The sequence below is a fragment of the Cyrtonyx montezumae genome, unplaced genomic scaffold, assembly GCF_038088225.1.
Source record: "Cyrtonyx montezumae isolate F1298 unplaced genomic scaffold, pur_monq_1.0 scaffold_7, whole genome shotgun sequence".
Classification (NCBI taxonomy): domain Eukaryota; kingdom Metazoa; phylum Chordata; class Aves; order Galliformes; family Odontophoridae; genus Cyrtonyx; species Cyrtonyx montezumae.
In genome coordinates this window covers 21,706,262-21,725,627 of record NW_027072078.1, presented here as the reverse complement: position 1 = coordinate 21,725,627, position 19,366 = coordinate 21,706,262, and the positions used below count along the sequence as shown (strand labels likewise).

At 50.6% G+C, this 19,366-nt stretch overlaps 1 protein-coding gene across 1 annotated transcript; it reads left to right on the top strand.

Moving 5' to 3' along the window:
- The first annotated feature begins 1,344 nt into the window (after nt 1-1,344).
- Nucleotides 1,345-18,612, top strand: TTLL4 (tubulin tyrosine ligase like 4). Its single transcript, XM_065751229.1, has 18 exons — nt 1,345-2,302; nt 2,747-2,856; nt 3,250-3,313; nt 5,270-5,394; nt 5,605-5,715; nt 6,682-6,758; nt 7,164-7,358; nt 7,440-7,522; nt 7,940-8,068; nt 8,716-8,838; nt 10,100-10,198; nt 10,762-10,896; nt 11,552-11,689; nt 13,413-13,515; nt 14,104-14,314; nt 16,367-16,437; nt 17,072-17,154; nt 17,772-18,612. The coding sequence occupies exons 1-18, from the start codon at nt 1,413-1,415 to the stop codon at nt 17,911-17,913; spliced, it is 2,889 nt and encodes a 962-aa protein (XP_065607301.1). The 5' UTR covers nt 1,345-1,412; the 3' UTR covers nt 17,914-18,612.
- Nucleotides 18,613-19,366: the final 754 nt, after the last annotated feature.

The window sequence follows — 19,366 nt, the reverse complement described above, 5'->3', positions numbered from 1 at the left end:
ACAAAGGAGTGTGTGCATTGCAGAAAAATGAAGGGAGTGGGGGGATGGTTAATGCTCTGCTTACCTTTTACTACTTTTTTTTGGGGTGTGTTTTTCATTAAGCTTGAAAGCAGTTTCTTATCGCAGCTATATCCAGGGGCCCTCCAGGTATGAGTTAAAACAAGACAAATATTTGGCACGTGCTTTGTTTTCTTTTTCCTCCCCAGGCAAAAGAATCATACAGGTGCAGTGCAATCATTTGAGGAGGATTTAGGGCACCAAGAGCTGTGCAGCATTCTGGTCTGTGGGCTGCTCCTTGCAAGAGACTTTTCTGTATAGGGCCATGATTAAGGAGAATGCATGTGTGGCGCAGGCAGCCTGTGCCTGGACACAGGTGGTGATGTTAAAAGAGCCTCATATTTTCTCTTTGCAGCCTTCTCTCTCCTGAGCTGTTTCTGTTGAGTTACCAAAGTGAGAAACTTGATCTTTGTGAAAGTGAAGGCTTGAGGTTCTCATTTAACTGTGTGACCTTGGGAGCTGGAGCTTTAGTGAAAAGAGGAAAACAAGAAACATTTGGGGGTTGCTATGTAGCCAGGAGAGCTGCCTTTCCTTGCCAGGCTGGCTGTGGTCACCAGGGCAACCTTTGCTTTCACAAAGTCAAAACTTTTATACACACAAGACTTTTCCCAGGGCCCTTTATAAGTTGTCCTTATGTACTCTGGTGTCAAGTGAGATGCCAGCTCTTTCCTTGCTGTGATCTGGTCCAGAGAGACCTTTGGGTAGCCTTGGCAGATGGGAGGGACATGGGTTTTTATTCCACTTGGTGCCCTCCTGGCAGCAGAGTTGGGCCTGACTCTTTAAGCCCAGCGATGGAATGATATCTTGCATGGGGCCAGCTTTGCTGTAGCAGAGCTGTGGGGTAAGGAGGAAAGCAAATGCACTGCTCAAGCCACAGTATTTCACATAGCCTCTTTGTTTCAGGCTGTTGAAGATGCTGCTGTAGATTACAGATTTGCTCTTGCCTTGTGCTATGGCTCTGCATGGCCTCAGCAGGACCACAACACAATAACTTGGGTCCCAGACAGGAGAAGAGCTTTGGCTTCAGGACAGGAACCCTTCCAGCAGAGCGAGAACGACAGTGCCAAGTGTGGTGCCTTGTCCCTCAGCAGCAGGCGAAACCCATTTGGACTTTGGAGGGGCAGCATGTGAATGCCCACCAGGATTGCAGCCCACTGCCCTCAGGGATCCCTTTGCAAGAGACGTGCTTCTTGTACCCACCAGCACCATGCCCCACGCATCCCAGTGAAAGCTCCCAGCCCTGCCCAGAGCTGTGTGGGAGCACGCTGCTCCATCAGTGCTCCTGCTTGAGAGCCAAACCCTACCACTTTCCTTTCCAGAGCCCCTAGGACACCAGCTCAGCCCCAGGAAGGGCAATGTCTTCCTTGCTGATGGAGCCCTACCTGCCACCTGCACTGCCTGAGGAGCACACAGGGCCTGGGCTGAAAGGCTCTGCCCTCAATTTAAGTTCAGCCTGCCCTCAGCAGGCTTCCAGCTCCTGCAGACCAGCGCTCCGCAGCAACTCCTTCCTACAGCCAAGCAGTGCTAAAGTGCCTTTGCTGCAGTCACCAGGATTGAAGAAGCTGAGGAATGCCCCTAGTTTTCCCACCATCTCATGGCCACGCTCTGGGGCTGATGGAGACTGCTTCTCCCACAGCCCTGCAGTGCAAAGCAGTGACCAGGAACAAACCCTTACCCTTGTGCCCAGCAGTGTGACCCTCAGGAACGAGCGGTACTCCTGGCCACTAGAGGACACTGAGAAGAGAGTGCACAGTTTATGTGAGACAGAGCCCAAGATCAGCCTTACAGCAGCTGTGCAGCAGCTCATCGGACAGACTGCCACCTGCAATGGCTTTGGACATGAAGTCAGAGGCTCTGGCCTTAGGAATGCAAGCAGCTTGGTCAGCAGGGGCAGGTCAGGGCATCATATCATAGCACAACTTGCTCCAGAGGAAACCATTGCTCCTCTGGACTTGGAGATGGACGGCCATCACCTTAATGGTAACTCAAGCCTTATAAGCACTGACAGTGCTGTTGTGTGCACTAAACGGATCAGCATTCATCTCCTGGCCTCCTGTGCCAGCTCTCCTCCTGGTTGCAGTTCCAACTTCCGGCTCGTGAGCACGCTGACCCTGCGTGGCAGTGAGCAGGGAACCAGAGCAGAGTCTCAGCAGCTTGCTGCCATCTCTGAAGTGGGCACTCAGATGTCCAACATCCAGCTGGAGAAAGAGAAGTGTGCCCATGTGGTGCTCCCGGAAAAGCCTGAGTGAGTAGAGCATGGGGGGTGAGCAAGGCTGTGGGGAGGTGGGGCTGGGCTGGCTTTCATCCATGTGTATGTTGGGAAAGGCTACGCTATGGGCAGTGCAGGGTTGGTTGCATCAAACAAAGCCATGTGAAACATCTAGCTCCAGGAGGAGCCTTTCTTCAGTCCCAGGTCACGCAGGCACTTAGTACCTCTGAGCCCTCTCACCTTTTTCACCTCCAGCATGGAAATGTGATGTGGCGCTTCTTGCAGACTCTGCACTTGTTTTGGGTGAAGGTTACTGCCAGGCCAGTTCCAGCAAAGCTTTCCCTGGGCAGAAGCCTGTGTTCCTAAGGGAACTTAGAAGCAATGTAGGACAAGGAGAATACAGAGCTGCACTGTGGGTTTCTTGGTGTTTTGGTCCTGGAAAGTGTGTACCACTCTCTAATGTGATGTCCTTTATCCCAGTATTGCTGCTGGGGAGTCACTGCTGGAGCTGAGCCATCCCCAGGGTGATGTGGAGGAAGAACTTCCGGATGGCCTGGATGAGAGCTGCAGTCTGGAGGAGGAAGAGGACAGTGAGTGCTCATTCCCCAGGGAGAGCTGATCTCTGCCCCTTGGTGGGGTGGGGAGTGCAGGGGCTGTCTGGGAGCGAGGTGTGTGCACAGCAGGAAAGCTGTGACTGCACCCTGTTTTACGTTCATGCTGTTGTTTCAGGATGACCCAGAGATTGTGCTGAAGCCAAAATCAGTCTAGCAGCAAGGAGGAGTTGTGGGGGTTCATCTGGGGAATGGAATGGGGTTTAGCACCAAACCTTGCCCAGCTCCTGTCTGTGTGAAGGGCTGCTGGCTTCTCTCCTGCCCCACTCTTCATACCACCAGTTAATGGGTGTCATTTGGGATCCAAGAATTTGGAGCAGCTGTGAAGGATCTGTCCCCAGGACTATTTGTTTTCTCTCTTCCCTCCTGCAGGTGACTCGGATGCTTCCTCTGTCACTGGCATGTCATCTAATGGCTCTGTGGCTCTTGTATCCAGGTTAGTAGCTCTAAGTAGTGCACTGCAGCTTGGCATCTTTTGTCTTCTTGTTAGCAGAGGAGAGATGTAGCATGTAAGGGAATGGAGTGAAGATGGCAGCCAGCTTCCCAGGCAGAATGAGCTTCCTGAAGACCGAAGCTACAAAGAGCAGCCTGTAGAGTGCTGCAGGTGCATCCACCACATCAAAACAGGTGTCTTGATTTCACTGCCACTGCCAGTTGCTGGATTAGGTTTATTGGATTACCTTGTGATCTTGCAGTGTCATTGCTGTGCAGATGAAGCAGAGTGGAGGCATCCTGGGCCCAGAGACTGCAAGCAACTTGTGGGGTCTTGTCTCAGCACTGCATCCTAGAAACAAGACCCGTAGCCTGGGTTTTTCATTAGCTTTTGGAAAGAGATTTCTTTGGGGTGGTTTCGTCAGCGTGTGGTCATCTGAGTCCTGTCTCTGATTCCTGGCAAACCTTTTTGGGATCTGTCCTTGGTCATGCTGCAATGCTGGTCCTTGCAACTGTGGTGGAGGAGATAGAGGAACATCAATATGCTGACCTCTTCTTTTGCTTCTCCCTCATCATTACTGGATTGCCACAGTGTGGCTTCCTTCACTGCATGCAGTCAGGTCCGTGCCACCTCCAGTACAGGGTAGTCCTTCACCTCCTTCCAGAAGTCACTGCACCCACACCTGCTACCAAACCCCCACCAGTGATGCCTCATGCATCCCAGCCCTCGCCTCTGCAAAACACTTGAATAAGAACTTATGTTTGAATTTACGTTTGTTACATACTCTGCTTTTAGCATCATCATGCCCCCTCTCTGGAAGCATTCAAGGCCAGGCTGGCTGGGCCTTTGAGCAACCTGGTCTAGTGTATCCCTGCCTATACTGGGGGGGCTGAAAATAGATCATTTTAACAGTCCCTTCCACCCCAAACCATTCTATGATTCTGTGTGTGATACACTTGTGTAGCAATAGATAGTTTTATTAATACTGTGCTTTTTCTCAGACATTAGAGTTTGATACGGTAAGAAGATGTACATACATTGTGAAACGTTTCTCCCTTAAAATATACCAAAGCCAAGAGGGTTTACAGCAACTTAAAGGTGTCTGTCTTACAGTCTCCACCCTGTGTTCCTGTGGACCAGGTTATAGGGTTTATTGTGTAACAAACTCCCTGCAAAACACAGGAGACAGTGCTTGGCACGCTTATTTGTTGCAGACTCCACCCCTTGTCTCTGCAGACTCGTTACTGGCTTTTACGCCCACTGCTTGTACCACATTACAGCGATGCGAATTCCTGATAGCAGGATCAAGGCTCCTGCTGGAGCCATCTGATCTGCTGTGGACTAAAAATGGATTTTTGCCAAGGAATTAAGATCAATTTGATTTATTGCTGTTTAATAAACTTTTAATTACTGATTCTGGTATTGGAAAAAAAATAAGTGTATAGAAATAAACAGTTAGAAAGCACACTCCAGCTTCCCTTCAGGCTTTTCTCTTCCTTTCTCTGATCTCCATCCCCATTGCTTTGTTTTACCCTCAGTGAGGCAAGGGGCAGTGCAGAAGACTCTGGTCAATATGATGGAGCTCTATTTCTTCTGTTTCCAGTTTCTTGCAGCATTGATTCAGTGTAGGTTCCTTGACAGTCAGCAGTCCCTTTAGGCTTATTAGCTCCTCCCGAGAACAATCCTCTTGCTTCCTGCCTGGCAGGCAATTTTTGCCCATCTCCTGTGGCATTGTTGGCCCTTTGTCACTTCATTTACTGCCCTCCTTTGTATTTATTTTTGAAAGGCACTGGATCCTTGTTTCATTGCTTTGTGGCAATTACAGGCAGTACAGCCTCTGAGCATACATATGAGTTTAGGAAGTTGAGATGTAAACCAGCTTCTGTGTGACTGCATGTGTATGTACTCCCCGTGCTGTTTTCACCTTTATCCAACTGCCTCCTGCTTCATCTCTCCTAGGAAACGCCTTGAGTGCCTGGCCCAGCCCATTGAGGATCAAGGGAAAGTGCTCAAACCTGCTCTTGTCTGCAGTTTATTCCCTAATGTGCCTCCAACCATCTACTTCAGTACTCGAGATGAGAGAGGTGAGCTGGGGCGTGTTGCCATGCCATGTTCCAACACCGTGGATCTCCCCTGGCCATTGTGTCTTCTCTTCCTTGCTAGTTCTGCAGAGAGGATTACATACCCTCTGTGGTGGCTGTGCAGCAGAACATAGGAAGTGCTGTGGATACAGCTGTATCTAATCAAGGTATTGTGTTTGGTTTCCTTTTGTCTTTAACTTTTTGTCTTCTTAGTGGAAAAACTGCCTTGGGAGCAGAGGAAGCTGCTTCGATGGAAAATGTGCACGGTCACGCCGAATATCGTGAAGCAAACCATTAGCAGATCTCATTTCAGAGTCAGCAAAAGTAAGTTGTGGGAGGCTGGCATCATCTGATATGTCGCGTCCTCCCTCGCCTGTGGCTCGTGGGCGTGAGAAGGCAGACTGCCTGTGAAGAGCAGAACAGGAGTGATACAGGCTCGTTACTGCAGTATGCTGTGTTTCTGCTTCTGCCTGTCCAGCCTTCAGTATCTGAGCTTTGGGGTCCCGGCAGAGTCCGGTTTCCCTCATGGTTTTTCACTAGTATGAACCACAAAGACATATTCCTTGCCCGTGTGGGGGAGCAGAACTGCACGTTGGCTTGCTTGAGCTATGCCTCTAGATGGTGCTGGCACTCTGAGGAGGCTAACAGTTTTCTGGCACCTGCAGCAGCACCACTGCCCCTTGTCCCCATGTACTGAGGAGGAAGGTGTCCTTCACTGTGGCTGTAGCTGGGGAATTCACAGAGTTGGGATCTTGGTACTGAAGAGATGTGTAGGGGAGGGCTGGGGAAGCACTGAGTGTTTGTAGCTGTGGTCCATAGTCTGGAGTGTGATTTCCTAATGGTATTTACAGGGTTCCTGTATGTATCAGGAGACCTCTGCTCAGTTCATTTTGAGGCAGTAATGAGACATGTAGGGCTGAACAAAGCATAGAAAATCTTGCAATCCTACACATCCCTCTCCAGGGCAGAGCTGATTAGCTAACTGTTTCACTCTCCTGCTGGAAAACAGGAAGGTAAGGGTGTTTGGGGATTAAATCTGTTTCTCTCACCCTCTCTCTGCCCCCATCCTTGCACCAGTCCTTCTTGTGGGATTATGACCCCCTGGGTTAACTGGATCCTGCTCACAGCCCTTGTCTTGGCACTTTTGCAGTGCCATCATGGTTGCTTTGTGCTCTTGCTTTGCGTTATCCCTGGCACCCTTCTACTAGCTCTAGGAAATGGGATGCTTTGGGTTGAGAAGATGTTGTGAATGACAGGGTGCTCAGTCATGGACTTCTGTTTTTCCTGTAGAAAGCAATGACTGGCTGGGTTGTTGGGGCCACCACATGAAATCCCCTGGCTTCAGAGCTATCAGGGAGCACCAGAAGGTAGGATATGTTTTGTGCTGACTTCCTTTATGTGCACGGAGAGTGTGCTGGGAGCTGTTTGGGTGCCTTCCCTTCAGGGTCAGGTGTTTGCCGTGCAGGCTGTCCTTGCAGTGTCCCTTTAGCTGTGTGGCAGTTGGTGTTTCTGTTCTGGAAGATAAGCCCAAGAGGCAGGCACTCACGGGAACTGGGTGAACATCTCTGCTGTGAACATGAATCCCATGCAGACCAACGCTGTAGCTAAGCTATCTTCACTTGTGGCTTTGTCTAACCACAGTTATTGTTATTGGAAGTAATCCTTCCACTGGCAGAGCTGAGCTAGTGCTGGGTTCAGAGAGGATGTATCCTCTGGCCAGGGAATGACGTGGGGAGGCAGGGGCATCTCACAGGATCTGGGTTCCTTTCCAGCTAAACCACTTCCCTGGTTCATTTCAAATTGGGAGAAAGGACCGTCTGTGGCGCAACCTGTTGAAGATGCAGACTCGCTGTGGGAAGAAGGAGTTTAATTTCTTCCCCCAGTCCTTCATCCTGCCCCAAGACATCAAATTACTCAGGAAAGCGTGGGAGGAAGGAGCTAGCCACCAGAAATGGATTGTGAAACCAGTAAGGGAAAAGCAGCACTCTGCACCCTGTCCTAGTATAGCTGCATGGAGAAGATACGATCTGTTCTTGTTTGTTTTGCAGCCAGCATCAGCAAGGGGCATTGGCATCCAGGTTATCCACAAATGGAGCCAGCTACCCAAAAGGAGGCCGCTGCTGGTACAGAGGTGAGTGGAAGAAAGCAGAGTTGACATGCAGCCTGGGACCTCCTAGTGTCTTGTTCCTCAGAACAGATCTGGACAGTTGCCACTACCCAGCAAAGCAGAAGCACCTGGTGTGTGTCTGGACACCTCTACAGGCTGAGCATAATAGCACTGGTGTAAGCGTAGCCCTGTCAGTTGTAGCTGGGTTTACAGGGATGCTGCTATTTCTCTGTAAAGTTTTAATTTCTTGAGTATAAGGTATTGGAGAGCTTTTCTTGCTCTCGTTTTGGCAACATTGGACTTAGATTGGAAATGCTATGCGAAAAGGCTTCAGCCAGTCTCCAAGTTGATGCCTGCTTTTGCCAAGCTTTCTGAGGTGAGGGCAATAAGTGCTCTTGCATGCAGAAGTGGTAACACTGGTGGTGCTTGCTTCTTTTGCAGATATCTGCACAAGCCCTACCTCATTGATGGGAGGAAGTTTGACCTGAGGATTTACGTGTATGTCACTTGCTACGATCCCCTCAGGGTCTACCTGTTCAAGGATGGATTGGTTCGCTTCGCTAGCTGCAAGTAGGTTGTACAACAGTGGTACGGGAGGTCTTCCTCAATGCTGAGGCCACTTGTGGCTGTGGCACCTATCTCAGCTTGGGCAGGAGGCAGTCACACTGTGTATGGTGAATGTGCTGAGCTCTAGCTTGTTTGCTTATGAAGCAGTCTTGAAGCACACAGGTTCACTGCAGGTGAAAGGGAATGTGAGAGGATGTTTTGTTCATCCACCTTTCCTAAGGCAAGGTCAGCTCAGGGTAAGGCATTGCTTGAAATGTGCAGTCTGTGCTTCAAGTGGATGCACCAGAAATTGAGATGTTTCATCCAGTTTTGACTGTATTACCTTGTGCTGCTGCAGTACCATCACTTATTTTGCCCAGTGATGCTCTAGTCTTTTTTTATGACTTGGGGGGGGGGGGGGGCATTGCATCCTTCAGTCCCAGGACAGTCTGTTCTGTGCCTCATCCTTTGTCCTCCCAGCTCTGGATCTGTGGGGACAGAAGTTGTGCAGGCAGCATTGTTCTAGTCCCTCTGGGAAAGAGCAGCATCAGAGTTGGTGTGCAGCCAAACAAAAAGGTGGTGTCCGAGATGAAAACAGAGCTGCTTGCACTATGGGCCTGGAGACAGCCAGTTCTAGCTCAGACTGCTTGTGCTGCTATTGTTTCCTCTAGGTACTCCTCCTCGATGAAGAGTCTCAGCAACAAGTTCGTGCACTTGACCAATTACAGCGTGAACAAGAAGAACACTGAGTACAAGTCCAACTTGGATGAGACTGCTTGCCAGGGACACAAATGGTAGGTGCTGTGGGGGGGGAACTTTCAGTGCACGGGGGAAGCCCTTCCTTTTCTGTGTTAAGGAACCTTCAGCCTTTTTTTTCGGTATTACTACCCAAAACTGGAAGGTGCTTTCCCTATCATCTGCTCCTGTCAGGAGAAATAGGGGCAGCAGAGTGATTTTAGTTATCAGGACACGGTGTTGAGGAGCAGTGGTGCTGTTTCTGGTCACTTCAGAATAAGGCTGTAATCTTGCAGGAGTTTCTGTTCCCTGCTGTCCCATAGGTGGACTGATCCAAGAAGTCAGGCACTTGTCTCTGATTCCACAGTGATGTTTAAACTCTTTTAAAAATAGTCCAGGATAGAGTTCTCAATTTGTGGACCTGGGCTGGTCTTTTTCACTTCAGAGGGAACTGTTAAGAGTGATTTGGTGTAATAAAATTGCATTCTTAGGTTTATACCTGCTGCACAGCAGTCTATTCTTCTGTAGGTATACAGAGAAGGGTCTACTGTCCCCCAGCATTTGAAATCCTGTGGGACTGAGTTCATGTGCTTTTTGGTACCACCATGCAAGTCAAAACTGGCTGCTCCCACATTAAGGATGAGTGGCTGTAATCAACTCCGTCTTGTATGCAGGAAACCTGACCTTTGGATTCCTGGCCATTAGCCACACGGTCTCGTTTAAGGCAACATCTGAGCATCCTTGGCTCAGCATCAGGGTAACTTGCAGCACTTGTTGTGGTGTGGGAAACTCCTATAAAAGCACAAACACTTTTTCCCCACCATCCTTCATGCCACATTTATGGGGAAAAAAAATTCTCCACCCCCAAAGCTTCAGTGAAATGGCTGTAGCTAAATGGCTTACAGTGGTCTTGATGTATTCCTAGTGAACTGCTTTGCAGTACTCCTGGGGAAGGCCTACAGGAAGGGGAGGTTTGCTAAGGACACAGAGGGGGAGGGAAGAGAAGATCTGGGGCTGACGTACCGTGCTCATGTGCTAATTTGGGACTTACTACTCCATTACTAGGACAAGTCTATGACAGATTTATGGTTCCAGTAGCTTGGTCCTGCAAGAACAGGGGCCAGGCTGGGGAGAATTACAACCAGGAATTGAGTGGTTTGAGAATGGCAGAAGGATGCTGAGGTCAGGAAAAGTGGAGATATGTCCCTTAACATCTTGTTGAGAGCCTTGTCAAGGCCTCCCTACTGCTGTTTTCACTTCTCTAGCAGGGCTGGGCAGCAAGGGGCTACAAAACTGTCTCTTTTGCTTTTTGTCTCCCAGGGCACTCAAAGCTCTCTGGAATTACCTGACCCAGAAGGGAGTTAACAGCGAGGCCATCTGGGAGAAGATTAAGGACATTGTTATCAAAACGATCATTGCGTGAGTCCTGGCATCACTTGCTCTGCTCCTGGCTGAAGGATACACCCCAGACCTCTCTGGCGTTTCAGCATCCTCTCAGCCTGGTCCTTTGGCTCTTAATCTAAGTGCTGCCACCACTACTATCAGTATATCTCTTTAAATCCTTTGTTATGTCTTGTTAGCTGCGTTCTTGCTGCTGTAGCTGCAAGGCATGAATAGACCTGATACTTCCTGGATCCACCTGCAGTGCAGGGAGGAGGACCAGGAGGGTGCAGCATACATGGCACTCTGCCTAGCATGCACCCACTGCACCCTTTGAGCAGGATGCTTCAGAATAATGCTGACTGAATCTTCTGTTCAGAACTGGATCCTGTCTGACAGAGGCCTGGCTTGGGGCATTGCTCAGGATCCGATGCTGGATTTGTATGCAGCACAGCAGCAGTTTGCAGGCCAGCTTTGGTCTTTCAACCCATCCATTCCCACAGCATGTGGCTGTGTGCACTCTCCGAGCCAGCAACATGCTGTAGACAGCCAGATTTCTGCTGCCTGACAGTTAGAAACGAGCATATTCTCTTGGCTTGCAGATCTGAGCCGTATGTGAACAGCCTGGTGAAGATGTATGTGCGGCGGCCATACTGTTGCCATGAGCTCTTTGGGTTTGATATCATGCTGGATGAAAACCTCAAGCCCTGGATCTTAGAGGTCAACATTTCCCCGAGGTAAAGCAGCTTTTCCTCTGAAGTCTGTCTCTGGGCCAGTGGAGGCCTTTCTTTTACTGCAAAGTAAATGTGGCCTATGACGTCCCCTGCACTGAAAGACTGCTTTGAAGCCTCCCTCTCCCAATTGTGGGAATCAAAGTCCTCCCTATCTACAAAAGCAGCATCCATCCGTAGCTCAGAAACCTGTGCTGGGCATGCCCCAGCTAGAGCCAGGGAATAGTACATTTAAAAAAAAAAAAAAGACCAAAGTAAGATATGTCATTTCAGGAATGGGTGGTGGCAGAGATTTCTTTGTGTGGGCAGAAGTATTTGGCAGCTCTGCTGCTTCACGCACCATTCATTCCTCTCTTGCTCGTTCTCTGGCTCCACCTGTCCATGTGGTCTCAACTATTCAGGCAGGGCTGAGAGCTGTGGTGTGCCTGAGCACAGCCTGTCCTACCTGCTAGAGTTGGATGGGCGTGAGCTGGACACAGCAGGGATCCCAGGCTGGGCTCTGGGGATGGATTTGCAGATTTCTGGCAATCCTCGGGTGGAAAAATAGAAGCAAACCATTTTTGGTGGGGAGTCCTGAGGGACACTCCAAGGGGAGTGATCTCAGGGCTGTGGGGTTCAGGACTTCTAGCACTCAGACTGCTGTGATGCTTCCTTCCTCCAGCCTTCACTCCAACTCTCCTCTGGATGTGAGCATCAAGGGCCAGATGATCCGGGACCTGCTTAACCTCGCTGGCTTTGTTCTGCCCAGCACGGACAGCGGAACGTCAAGGCCTCAGACTAGAACTGATTTCACCTGCAGGTCAGCCCTGTTTTCTTTCAGGGCAGAAGGGCAAAGAGAGGAAATTCTCTCAGGGGATTTCATCCGGGGGCTGCCTCAGTGCAACAGATACGGGTTTCTGTGCTGTCTAGAGCCTGTGCTTGCTAGTACTTCAGATGGATGTCTGAGGGACTTGCGTTATTGCCTGGGTGTCTGGTTCCTGCAGTCTCTTCAAGGAAGGATTTCTGCATGATTTACAAGTCCATAGTTGGAAGTGAGAGCAGGCTAGGGTAATTCGTGCTTGCTCTGCAGTTAGTCAAGTCCTCCTTCCCCCTGCCAGAACTAGCATGATGCTGAGCTGCACTGCCTCTCCATCTGCTTCGAGGGCTGGCTGGCTGTGTCAGGGCTGGATCTGCTTACCCCATCCCCCAGAGCTGACATGCTGCCGACTTGTGCAAGAAGAGCACCTGTTATTTTGCAAAGGGTAGAGCAATCTGTTCCTTAGAAAGAATTACAGGTGTCAGAGGAGGTAGACCTACGGTTGTGGGTGTGCAGTCTTGTCTTGCAAAAAGGGAATGCTTTTTTTGTATAAAGCTAATTTTTGAGCATGTGTGCGCCCAGACCCCTTTTCTTTCTGTTTCACCACAGCTTTGGCTTTTGCTGGTTTCAGACCTAGTGCTGTGGGAAAAGGAATCAGTCCTGCTCTGCAGCAGAGTGGCTGCTATGTGTACACTACTGAAGGGACAGCTTGCTGGGGTGAACACCAACACACAGTGATGTATGGGCATGAAGGAAGATGGGATTCCTACCCTCTGCCTGCTCTGTGCCTTCAGTAAAGGGAGAGGCTTGGAGCATGGGCCCGTTCCAGCCCAGGGGGCTCTCACCAGCTCGTCTGTGGCACTTTGATCACAGGCTTGTGATGAGGTGATGAAGAGCAGGTGCCCTTGGAGGAACCTGTGGAGGATTAACCAGATCCTTAACATGGTTCAGATGATGCATTACCAGAATTCCTGCATCCAGAGACAATCTTGCTTGACTGTATCTCTTGCCCTGGAAAGGATGTGAGAGATTTTCTTTTGTGTATGGGCATAATTCCAGTAGATTTGTGTGTTCCCAAGAACCATGCAGCGCTGCCTCAGGGCTCCGTTTGGATCTGTGTGCTACTAATCATTTTTGTGGCAGCAAAACAAGTTAGCTGTGTTGATATAAGTGTTAAAAGGTGTTGGGCAAGTATCTCCCAGCCTCTGGCATCCCCAAATGGTTCATTTGGGTGCTTAGAATAGTTGAGATGCTTACTGGTCAGATCATACAAAAGGACAGGATTTCCCATGGCATGTGGAACTGGAACTGCATTTGAGTATTGGGAATTCTTGGATAATGCATGGAGAAGTCCTTAATCCCCCCAGTGTTCCCCTTCCTTGTACAGTACCAGTAAGTATGAGTACACCCAGACCCGTTGTAATTAGGGAGCTGCGTCTCAGGTGGGATGTAAACCTGAGATCCCTCTGAGCTTCAAGTTCACTGTAGGACCTGAGCAAGGAGCTGGTAGGATCTTCCTTGTCGCCTTGCTCACATCCTACCTGGATCCTATGCTGTTGCATAAGGCTGTGGATGCATCACCAATCCCAGAAATAGTGAAGTCCTTGGAGGAAGCATTCTCTCTTTCATGGCATCTTCCTGGGGGTGTCATGCTGAGAGCTGCCTTGCAACATCAGGACTTTGCCTTGACTGCTTAAATGTGCTGCTGCCTTTTTTGTGTTCTCAGTCAGGGCAGTGCTTTGAAGGAGAAGCCCAGACCAGCCTCTGAGTGTTTCACAGCAGAGAAGTTGAAGAAGGCCTATTACTTGACGCAGAAGATACCTGACCAGGTATGACACAATGGGCCCTGATACTTACACTGTCAGAGTACTGCCAAACCACTGTGTCAAACAATTACGTGTCTGTCCCATTCCCTTTTCCTGATTATACCTCTGTGGAGACACCCAGATGGTGGAGAGCAGCTGGGCTTCAGCAGGTCATAAGGTTGCAGAAATAGGTCAGGTTTGCTTAAACCATTGCTATACTGGCTCATATTTGCTCTGAAATGGACACAGGCTGATGGGGGACAGTGCCCTCTGGTTCTCAGATATGAGGAACAGGCGGTGCTTAGCCCCTGTCTCTGTGCAGCATTTACCACCTGACTGCATGGAGGTTAGCTGGGACTCTTCCCTTGTGTGCAGCCTCACATCCTCTGTAACAGAGTCTGGATGGCCGAAGTGGGGTTCTTGTTAGCTCTCAGCATCCCTGATGTCAGCACTGAGTTAGATTTCCTTCATTTTGCAAGTGGTCTGTGTCCCAGAGATCTCAGACTTGTGGAGACCTCTGCCTGGAAGGCTTTAGAGAGTGGGGAAGTGGAAAAGGGAACCGAAAAAAATGTAGCTCACTTCCCCCTGACCCTGGAATGCTTTTGTCTGCAGGATTTTTATTCTTCTGTCTTGGACATCCTGACCCCAGATGATGTTCGCATCCTGGTGGAAACAGAGGATGAGTATTCCCGGCGTGGGCAGTTTGAGCGGGTGTTTCCCACCCACATCTCCATGCGTTACCTGCGCTTCTTCGAGCAGCCTCGCTACTTCAACATCCTGGTGACCCAGTGGGAGCTCAAGTACTACTTGAATAAACACAAAGGTAACCACCATCTGAGAGCTGGCACAATTACCTGAGTCAGGCAGGCTGCCTGCCTGCGGCCGTGGGAGACTTCTGACCTATGCATTTTGAGAGGGAGCTGCCTGCCTCCATGCTAACCTTAGGAAGTATGTTCCCCTCTCAGAATGCTTCAAATGTCAGGAAAAGCTTATTCTGAGTTGATCATAAATCTGGTGCTGAGTTTGCCAGCAGTTGAGCATTTTTAGGTTCCTTAGGATGTCCTAGTCCATGACTAAATATGGATTCTACCTTCACCCTGCATCTCTAGCCTCTTATTCCATGCCTCTGCCTTCTTTTGAGGAAGGAACAGCTCGAGTCACTGAGGTTTGTCCCTTACAGGTGGTTTGTAAAGAGATGGCAAAATCAGCCTGTTTCATTCTAATCTATGAAGCAGTGCCAGCATGCATGCAGGAGAAAGGGGTGTTTTTTCTGAGACATGAGCAATCTAGCTCTCATTTCCACTTTTCAAGAACACCTCTGTATTCCAACAAAAAGCATCCTTTAATGAGGTTTGCTGGGCCAGACCATTTCCTTCCCACCCAAGGTGGTCCTCATCAACGTAGTAGGAGGGGGCTGCTTAGGAGAGAAAACTAACTGAAGCATAGTGTGAGATGTTAGAAAACACAAACATGGAGAACCTGTGGCTCAGGGCTCTCTTTGAAGCCCCTGCCTTAGTTGGAGAGGTTTCTGAAGGAGCCCACCTTCCACTGAGACAATTTATCTGCTCCTAATGTGACTTTATGTAATGCAGACTTAAAAAAAAAAAAAAAAAAAAAAAAAAAAAAAGAGAGGGGGAGGAGTGGGGGGGAGGAAGGAAAAGCTTTTGTCACTCTTCGGTGGTATTTAAACAAATATCAAAGGGGTCAGTAACTGTCTTTCACAGAGATAATAACCTCATAGCCTTCTCCAGCTGTGCTGTCAGCATGTGTCATTCTTTGCCTTGCTAATGCCTTTTCTGGATGCTCTTCTGTCAGTTGGAAGAAAGACCCTGTCATCGTCTTCACTGAAGTGCTGCCCAGAACTCTGCTACTCAGACTGAGCCCTGGCTTAGTGCTCCAGCATCCTCCTGGCAGCCCAGCAAGCAGCTCTACCCCATTGCTGCCCTTTACCTATGAGCAAAACCCAGCTTCTGCCCTGTTCATGTTCATTCCTCACAGCCCTCATCTCTCCCTGGCCAGCGGGTTCCAAACTCTGTCTGGTGCCCAGAGCTGGGGCAGCACTTCCCACCTGTCCTGCTCCCTGCAATCCCCGACACATGGGTTTTTTCCAGGGTCCTGGGGCATGCTAAAAGGTCACTGAGGAGCACAGTTTGGGAAGCAAGGATTCCTCCTATAGCCTGAGCTGGTATCGTATAGCAAAGCACAGTAATCCCAGCTGGAGAGCATCAAGTTCCTGGCCATTGCTTTGCTGGTTCATGAGTCTCAAGGCACCTTAGCCTCATCTGTGCTAGGAATGGAGCCCAGGTCTCAGCCCAGTATTGAGCTGTGTGTGCTCACCTGGCCTGGATGTTTCTGGACAGGGTGGGGGTGATGCTGTTGGTAGATGTTGTGCAAGGAGGAAGCTACCTGAGCCGCTGTCTTCTGGGAAAGGAGCTGGGCACTGCAAAGCTGCTCTACATCTGCGCTGTAGGAACTTTCACCACTGCAACCCAAATCAGGTGCTGCTGTTGGCAGGAACTGGGCTCAGGGGACTGCCAGTCTGGTCCAAATCAGCAAATCCTGTGTTGCCCCAGTTTCCCTGTGTTGCTGAGCCTGCTGCTCAGTGTGCCTGGCTCGGTGTGCCTGCCTGGAGGCAGGCATTGCAGCAGCCCACGTGCTGGCACTTAGCAGCAGTATTTGCTCGTACAAAGGGTGAATGCCCTTGGTTTACCCTGTGTTTGCTGGGGCTCAGGCACACGTTCAAGTTGATACTGCATGATCTGTTTACTCTGCGCAGCATTTTTACTTGCCCCAAGCTGTGGGGGCAGGTGGGGATGTAGCTGTCTATGAGCTTCACCATTTATTTTTGGTTTTTGTCTGTTCTGTTGCCTCCCAGGTCTGGAGCTACTGAAGAAATGGTGTGTCAAAGGCTACCACACTGGGGCAGGGTTGGATTTGGCCCAGATGGTGAGCATAGCTATGGATAAGCTAGGGAAGGGTTGAAGAAGTGGGGGTAGAGAGCCTGCAAATCTGAGTTGACTGATTCAGAAGTGCTTTCTGCTTGTTCCACTTTCTGTGCTTCTTGCCCTACCTGTTCGTGCTGTTCTTCCCTCCCTGCTAGGGCCTCCAGCAGGCTAGAAAAACTCACATTTCTCTGTCTCCCACACTAATATAAAATCTGCTCAGTAGATCAAATTGCAAGCACTTTGCATCCGAAAACCATTGGACGCACTGGGCACAGCCTGACATATTTAGCATCCAGCCTGCCCTTTGTTCCCCTTGGTGAGGGAACAATCTCCGTTTGTCACTCCTGTGCCTCAGAGCAGGCTGATCCAGCGAAGAAACCCACTCTTATGACCTCAGGATGCTCTGTTCCCACTTACAGCAGAGGGATTCATTAAGCAGGGAGTGAAGACTGCTCTGTTTGCTATTCTGGGAACATTCTGGTGGCAGAGATGATGCGCAGCAGTGTGAGGCAGTTGAAGCTGAAGCACAGAAGGGCAGCCTACAGCAGATCCCGGCCTGTTCTCTGGGCACTGTAGATTGGGAGGTGTTGCTGTGGCTTAAATAGCCTTTTGATTGTTTTTCTCTCCTCCTGCAGTGGTCATTGCCAAAGTCCTTCTTTCTCCAGAAAAACAGCGTTCAATCAAACAACATCAGCAAACTGGAACTGGACAGGCTGGGGTGAGTTTTCCCTGGCTGAGATGTGCACAGAGTGTGGCTTTGGGACTGATGTCCAGAGAGAACTGGCAACAGGAAAAACAGCTTTGTTTCAGGGGAGAGAGAAAGAGCTTGGCTTTACAGGGTCTGAGGTCAGCATCTCATTTCTGGAGAGCGACTGGTAGGGCTGGCAAAATGTCTGCAAGTCTGGGCTTGTCTCCTTGTCACTGTATGCTCTGCTCAGATGGTGCAAGGCCCCAGAGCAGCTGGAGTGGCTGATGCCTGGGGAGTAGCTGTCATGGTCCAGGACATGCTGATGAGATGTGTCCCACGGGAACCTGCACCACCTTGGTGGAGAGCAAAGGCTCTGCCCCAGTGTAGGGCTGAGGAAGCATCAAGATCTGTGGAGCTACTGTTCTCTGCCAGCTTTTCCCAATGAAGTTGGGTGGGTGCTGCTGGCCTGGGCAGCTTTCTGGAGAGAGATTCAAGACTGAGGATCCTAAGAGTGAGCTAAGTGGAGTGCAGACATACCCCTGGCCTCTGGAATTAAGGAAAAGGAGATCTTGTGCCCAGACCAGAACGTGGTTGGGTTTTCATGCAGCCAGGGAAACCAACCCCTGACCCTAATATTTCTCCTACAGCAATCTCCTCTCACCAAACAACGGAAACCTCGTGAGAAGTCTGGAGCCCAGCCCTGCTCAGAGCTTATCTCTCAACAAATGCACTGCTGGAGCTGACCAGAAGCCTGGTGGCTGCCTCTCAGATGCTGCCCTGATGCTGTGAGCAGGCAGCTGCCTTCCCTCCCTGTGGACGCCTCAACCTACCTCAGATGAAGAAACAGAAGCTGGCTCTGGAGCACGAGGCCTGCGGAGCCCCCTGCACTGCACACTTGCCAGTGGGCTGTTTCTAGAGAGGGACATTTTACTGGAGAGAGCTGTGTGACTCAGTTTTTAAAACAAACAGCAAAACCTGGTCAAATTGGGTTTGTGGCTGTTGTTCAAGCCTGATGTGGTGGTGGTTTCCTTGTTGCGTGGGAAATGGCTGAGTTGGGCATCAGCTCCCTCCCTCCTTGCCTGACCAGTATGGGTTGAACCCCTCCTTGCCTGTGTTGCTTTGCACTAACTCTGAGCCCTAGAAAGCCAGTGAAGTTGTCAGCTCCCCTCTCATTGCAGGCCAAGGCAGGGGAGGGCCAGCTACCACTCTGCTCTTCTGGAAGGAGCAGGGCTTGGGCTTTCCAACCCAATGGGTTTTTATCCTATGTGAGTACTTGTGCCCGCATCCTCTGGCTTCTGCACACTGCTGCCCTGAGCCCTGGCCTGACTCCAGCTGCAGTGGGGCTGAGGAGGAGGGAGCAGCCCCTCACTGCCCTTGGCTCTGTGGTACCCTGCAGCATGCACACTGGGGACTGCAGATGGGTGCTACTCTCCTGCTCTCTGTTTTTCCCTTCATTTCTCAAGAATTTCCATTAAACTTTTGCACATGGCTGCTCTCGTGCCCTCTGTGTCTCATTGCACCTGGCAACCCCTTCTGTGGTGAGGGTGCACTGGGTGTTGGCTGGGGTTTGCAAGAAAGCCCTTCCCTCTCCTCTCCCCTCCCTGCAGCCCCCTGTGCCCGCAGCAGGCCCTGTTTTCTGGTCTCCTTGGTGACAATCTCGTAGCTCCTCGGCTTCTCTCCAGCACCTGAAAATAGCCACCGAAAGTGGAGATGCCTGCTGCCAGCACTGCTGCCGTGGCCAGGCTGGAGCCAGGCTGCCCCGCTCGGGGCTGGACGCTTACAGCTGCAGGCCGGTATCACACAGTAGTGAGGCAGCCTGTGGGGGGGGACCCTTGTGTCAGCCCAGCACTGCTGACTCGTGCCCAGCCTCGAGCCCCCAGCCTCACACCTCTTCTTTTTCTCCCTGCCTTTGGGTAATGCCTTCACTATAGCTCTTGGGGTAGCTCTCTTTGCTCCCCCAATGTGCATGGGGGTGCTTGCAGCCGCCCCTGCATCCCGTGGGTATTTTGGGAAGCTGTTGGCTGTGATTTAAAACCTTCTGCCTGGCACCCGTGTGGGGGCCCATGGCTCTGCTCCCTGCTATGACCAGGGTCCAGCTGTCCCCCAGGGTCAGCTGGAGCCGCCCTGGCCCTATCCCCGGCCGTGGTCCCACTCGCCCACGGCCGCTCCAAGGCTGGCCCGGCAATGGGCCAGGGCGATATTTGAACCTTCCTGAAATAGAAATGGAGCTGGGAGCAAGCGT